Source organism: Pseudopipra pipra, chromosome 5, assembly GCF_036250125.1.
Source record: "Pseudopipra pipra isolate bDixPip1 chromosome 5, bDixPip1.hap1, whole genome shotgun sequence".
NCBI classification, from domain to species: domain Eukaryota; kingdom Metazoa; phylum Chordata; class Aves; order Passeriformes; family Pipridae; genus Pseudopipra; species Pseudopipra pipra.
The window spans coordinates 63,698,382-63,704,381 of NC_087553.1; the positions used below are offsets into that span (position 1 = coordinate 63,698,382).

At 34.3% G+C, this 6,000-nt stretch overlaps 1 protein-coding gene across 8 annotated transcripts in view; it reads left to right on the forward strand.

Annotated features, from left to right (window-relative positions):
• Positions 1-5,366, forward strand: part of LOC135414968 (protein PHTF2) — a 124,574-nt gene extending 119,208 nt beyond the window's left edge. For all 8 annotated transcript variants that reach the window (XM_064656370.1, XM_064656364.1, XM_064656362.1 and 5 more), the window contains 2 exons: positions 2,068-2,193; positions 2,978-5,366. In XM_064656370.1, coding sequence (XP_064512440.1) covers positions 2,068-2,193; positions 2,978-2,998 — 147 coding nt within the window. In that variant the 3' untranslated portion in view covers positions 2,999-5,366. The remainder of the gene's footprint in view (positions 1-2,067; positions 2,194-2,977) is intronic.
• The last annotated feature ends 634 nt before the right edge of the window (positions 5,367-6,000 follow it).

Genomic DNA, 6,000 nt, shown 5'->3' on the forward strand with positions numbered 1-6,000 from the left:
TGTTGCAGATTGCAAATTATTATTACATACAGTAAGTTTTACTCTTTAACAGCATATGAGAAGCGTGAGAGGAGGTACTTCAGGGTAGACAGGATGATGAACCCTTGGATGGGGTTGCAATTTTGTTGTCTGTTTTGAATGTTGATGCAGTGGTGACTTGAGGCCTTGTGGTCTCATTCTATCACCAGTTGAATAATTCTGATCACTTAACCTGTTGATTCCTGTGTGCTGAGGAGCAGTGCTTAAAATGAAGCTTAAACTCGGTTTTTAACCTAGCCAGCTCTCACTTTCCATGAGAAGACTGATGGTGTCAGAAAGCTGACAAAGCAACAGCTTGAGAGTTATGCTACAGCATTAAGGAGAACCTGGTTAATCAGTTACTGACTCTATCTCCTGATATAAGAATAAGGGACTGCAAAGCTTTTAGGACTTGGTTTTGGAGCAAACAAAAGGAAGTATTCTCTGTGAATTGGGTAACAGACTCGTGCAACTGTTGGTCAAAGGACACTGTGGATGCAGAAAATTATCTGGTTTCAAGGAGAGACTGGAAAAGTAGACTAGACAAAGCACAACAGGTTCAGGGAATCGTGTCATGAGCTGAAGTGTTTGTGTGCTGTGAGGAGGTAGGTGGCTGCAGTTAGTGGCAGGATGCTGATGAACCCTTGGACTGATTTGCTCCATCTTTTTCATACTTTTCTCAGTGTTTCAAAAAAAGTGTTCATGTTTTACTCTTGCCAGAAATGTATCAACTGACATGGCCTTTTCAGTAGGGGACTTGGCTTTTGTGGCACAAATCTCAGACTCAGGCCATCACTTAGTTACTGTGAGAATGTGCCCAAAAGTGATATTTTCAAGCCACCTGCTATGAGCTTTAAATAAATTCTTGGTAGTTACCGATCAGCGCAATTATGTATTTCATGTCCAGTAGCTAAAGGGAATCATGAGTTTTAATTTGATTTTGGAGGTTTTTGATCTTTAAGCTTTCATTAAAGACTAGATTATATTGAATATTCTGAGTGTTTTCTTACTCAGAAAATTTGTAAGATGAATCCAAAATCTAGAAACTTTTTCCTTAAAGAATTTCTCCACTGTCCTTCTCAGAATCATGTCTTTTATATCTTTTGTATTTGCAGCAGAGTTTTATACCAATGAAAAGGTTGTTCATTCTTATTTCACCTCTTTTGAAAGAAGAGTCAGAGCTTTGAAATTCTTCTTTATTAAAAAAGGGTTTATAAGGCCTTGTTCAAGGCCCAGGATGTAATGCAGTAGAGGGATGAGGATGAATTTAAAGCTAGAAAATATTAAAGGACCAAAGCAATGGATAGTTGTTGTATTTTATATAATCCACTCTTATATCTTGAAACTTTTTTCCTTCCTTTATTTGACATATTTCTAGGCCAGAAAAGTTTGGGTAACTATATTCACACACCAGTAATTGAAAACTGGTGAAATATCTTCTTTGTTCAAGTTTTGTTGCAGATTAATTTGGGCTATTTTTTTTTTCCAATAGAAAAAAAGTAAAATATTGCCAGTCAAATGAGTATTAGTAATTTTTTCCTTTATCATCCTTTCTGGTTATGCTGATCAGTAATTAGTCTCAAAATTAATGGCAAATGAAGGGAATTACAATAGGAAAGATATTGTTAATTTTTCATAGTAGTGAGGTAGCCTTCTGTCATTATGGAAAAGCTTTCTTATTTTTTGTTGTTCTGCTGTCTCTCACTCTTTCAACACCAATGGTGATTTCTGGAAAGTTATAAGGAATTCTAAAATGATGGCACCTAGCTCTCCATTTTGTTGGCTCCATGTGCATATTGATAAATGCTATGGATGAATAGCCCCCAATTTTTTTGAAGGGTTATTTAGACACCATCAGTCAGCAGTCAGTTAACGTGACGGATATTTTCCTGCACATTGTTTTTTATTTCCCAAATAATATAGAATGTTTTACTCCACTGGGATTTGAAAACTTCCTAAACTATCTAATATTGCTCAATATGTATGTGAGCAAAAACCCCTTTGTGTAATTTTTGCTTTTTTAATGATTCTGTTATTTTACATTATTAGGAACTGGACAGTCCCTTTAGGTTATACGGGCTTACAATGAATCCATTGCTTTATAACATCACCCAAGTTGTCATCCTGTCAGCTGTTTCTGGTGTCATCAGTGACTTGCTTGGATTTAATCTAAAGGTAAGTACTTGAGAAACATCCTTTTTTTCCACCATGGCATTCAGAATATTGTGATAGATGGATCATACGTTGTAGCCTTGTTGATTCTTAGCTGTATTAACTAGAATATTTATTGTTTGAAAATGGTTAATAAGTTAAAGCTGTATCAGAAGAATAATGATGTATTTGTCAGAGCAGCCCTTTTAACATTTTTTTTTCATTTTCATGGCTTTGTGACTTCATTTAGGACACTTACAGGAATTCTTAGACATAAACATGGAGATATTTCTACACATGAATGCAAGACGTTCTTTAACTTTTCTTCAAATCCCAGATTTGAATTCTCTCTTTAATTCCTCACTGCTGACTATGTAGCTCTTTAAGGGATGCAGAAAGATACAGGCTATCCTTGCACTGCAGTAAAGTATTACATTAGATGCAGTATTACCATGACCAATCCTACACAGTGTTATTTTGTCCTGTCTGAAGGACTGCCTGGTTAGGTCCTTCTCTCTGGACCCATCTCAACTACAAACTCTGGAAACTATTTAAAGATTCAGGTTTAGAGGCGTGTTAGTTTCCACAAGCTTGTAGTTGTCACAGAGCCCTTGATTTGCCATTGAGTTTGCTTATATCTACCTATTTTTTTTCTATTAGAAGTAAATGAATGTAAAATGTATTTTGTGTATCCTACAATATGCAGCAAATGAAATATAAGAAAAAAAAATTGTGTTGCTATTGCAATTCTGGTAAACAGAAAACTGAGATGAGAAGTAATCTTGATGTACTGCTCTAATTTTTGCAGCTCTGGAAGATCAAATCTTGACAGTATAGAAAGAAGATGAAATAACACAGTGTTATAGAAAAGCTCATTGATGGACAAAACTGCCTCAAAGCAGCCACTGAATCCGTATTTCAGATGCTACAACCTCTTCAAGGATGTCATTTGGAAAACTGAAGTGTTTACATCTGTCTTGTGCAATCTTTATATTTATTTCATCTTCTCCCTGGTTTATGTTCATTTTAGTTGACATTTATATTTTATTTTCAAACTTACTTGTTTAGTTTTGGGAAAGGTCAGATTTGCGAAGGGTCAAAAACTGTGTGTCTGAGAACTTGAAATCCTGAAAATAGATTACACTAAATTACTCTGTTATTACAGCTGAAGCCAATGCTGGACATTTTTAATTACAGTAACACTATATGGAAATCATTTGATAGTGTGGTAAAATTGCTTGGAATATTTCATTTGTATCAGTCGTTTATGAGGACAACATAACATCAATAGATGTTTGGTTGCAATAGAAAAATGAGACACGTACAAAACACGAAGTACTGACAATACAGTATGATAGGTAGCAGAAATATTTTATATTACTATTAGAAACAAGTGGGAATTTCTAATATTTTGAGTAATTCCAGGATCTAAACTCATTTAGGCTGCAGTTTGAATATCCTGGGATATTGATAAGGTATTATTTAACAAGTCAACAAGTGTTCTTTGAAAACACTTTTATTAGAGCAATAATTGTAAATGGTTACCATGCTGTATGATATTTTGATAAAAACTAAATATTGTATTTATTTGAAATACTGGGCTGTTCTGTGCAGCTCTGACTGTGCATGTGCACTTTTTATTGTTACTTTTAATGAGAAACTTTATACATATAAATGTATATTAATTGGAATATATTATGGTGAACTATGGAGCAGTATGTATTATATGTTGAAGTTGAGTATTTAAACAAGAATTATTTACCGGTGAAAGGAATGCTATGAATGACTTAGCAAAAGATAGGTAGATGCTCTCCTCTTGTACACTATAGTATATGCCATTCTTACCACATTGAAGTTTAAGAACAGCTTAACACAGAGAACAAGTTTCTCTGGTGAGCAGCAGAGCTCATGAAGCCTGTTATTGGGCAAATTTGTGTCTTCAAATAACCTCCCATTCCTCCCCAGCAGGTGTCATTCCCTAGTTCTTTCCACTGGGGTTTCACAACCGTGGGTGTCACACCTCTCCCTCTGCCTTCTGTTCCTGCCTCCCACATGGACCAGTCATATAGACTCCTGGTTCTTCAGTGTGACAAAAATTTGTGTTCATCCCTGTAGAGTTAAGTTACTTGGAACAAACTTTCCGTCTACAAATTGACTTTGAACAAATTTTCCTTCTACAAATTCTTTTGGGAGGATTAATATCACCAGGTGCGAGTATTCTTACATTTTATGTTTTTAAAATAGTGGCTTCATATTGAAAAATTATAAGTAATTTTGTGACAAGAATCTGAACGTTGCACTGTGTTTGCTAATCTTCAGAATCTTGAAAGATTTGAAGTAATGGGTCTTAAACTTATGTGGTATAAAAATATTTTTATATATAAAGCAACACAAACAAGCATTTTGTATTTTATTTGCCTCTGTACTAATGTTTAATAATGACCAAAGTGCATTCTGGATTTTGGAAGAATGTATTACTGGAGCTTTAAGAACATACTATATTTAGTTTCTCATGTGAAAACTTCAGCTGTATCTGATCTGTTTCTCCTTTCTCTGTTGTTTGATGTTGAGATTGTTTTTAAAAATTAAGTACATTTTATACACAGTTTTTTCCAAATTATGGTACAGACCTACACAGAACTTAATTTTGCACAAAATATATTTAAAAAAAAAAGGACAGCAGGAGTTCTATGGGTGATCAAAGCTAAGGCTGTTGCTTTTTACAGCCTGTCATTATTACAAAACCATTCTTTACTCTAGAGTGGAATTATTTTTAGAAATGTGAAATAGTGAATATATGGCTTTCATTACTTTTAAAAATAAAGGAGGGAGAGAAAACACTGCAGTTTTGGTTGAAGGTGAAATTAGTTTAACCATGTATACCTCAGCAACTAGCACTGTGCTGGATTGTTGCACTAACAAATGGCGGCTTGGGGAAAGTAAAAGATTTTTGAAATGAAATTAAAAAATAATAAAAACCTTTATTTGCTACCCTTAGGTATATTCATTATGTTAAAAAATGAGAGAGATTTATTCTCCATCCCTCAATGTGGAAAGTCCAGTATAAGAGTAGAGACAAGTAGAAAGATGGCAGATCTTGCGTGTTAACTGTTATTTTTTGCCACGTGTTTTGTAACTGAAAGTGTGATCAGGCTTGGAATAAAGCTTTCTATGGTTGGTGGTAAAAAAGAAAAGAAGCAATGCAGTGAGCTATATCTTTTAGTAACATCCAGCGTATTTCTGAGTCTGCTTGTTTTGATTTAAATCCATATATTCTGTTTGAATTAAAGTGTGTTTGGGAGAGAAATCTGGTCCACGGAATGCAAATGGTGGTTGTCAGAATTGCACTTTATTGCAAGAACACAAACCTTCAGACACTTTTAGTTGTGCAAAGGAGTTAAATTTTATTAAGACTACTGGACATGCAGCTTCCAAATAACTGTTTCTATTTTCAAAATATTAAAAAAAAATTCAGTCCTATTTCACCAGGATTTAAGGTATCAATTTTAATCACCTTTTTGACTGTGTCATTATGTCACAAGGTATCCTTCCACGTACAAATCAAAATACAAACAAACTAAAGTACATACTGAAATCAAAGTGAAAATGACAGAAATAATATGTGATAACTTACATATTTTTATCTATTTACTAATTAGTGAAGTATTTTCTAACAGAAAACTGTTTTATTAACAGCTCTTGAACACCCATTTTAATTAGCTTCATTTTGCCTTTTCAACAGTGTAGTGTTTGGACTTCAAACTTGTCCTTCTAGTTGTATCCCCATCATGACCCCTGATAACTGGGCAGCTGGTTACACTGTTCTTTTGC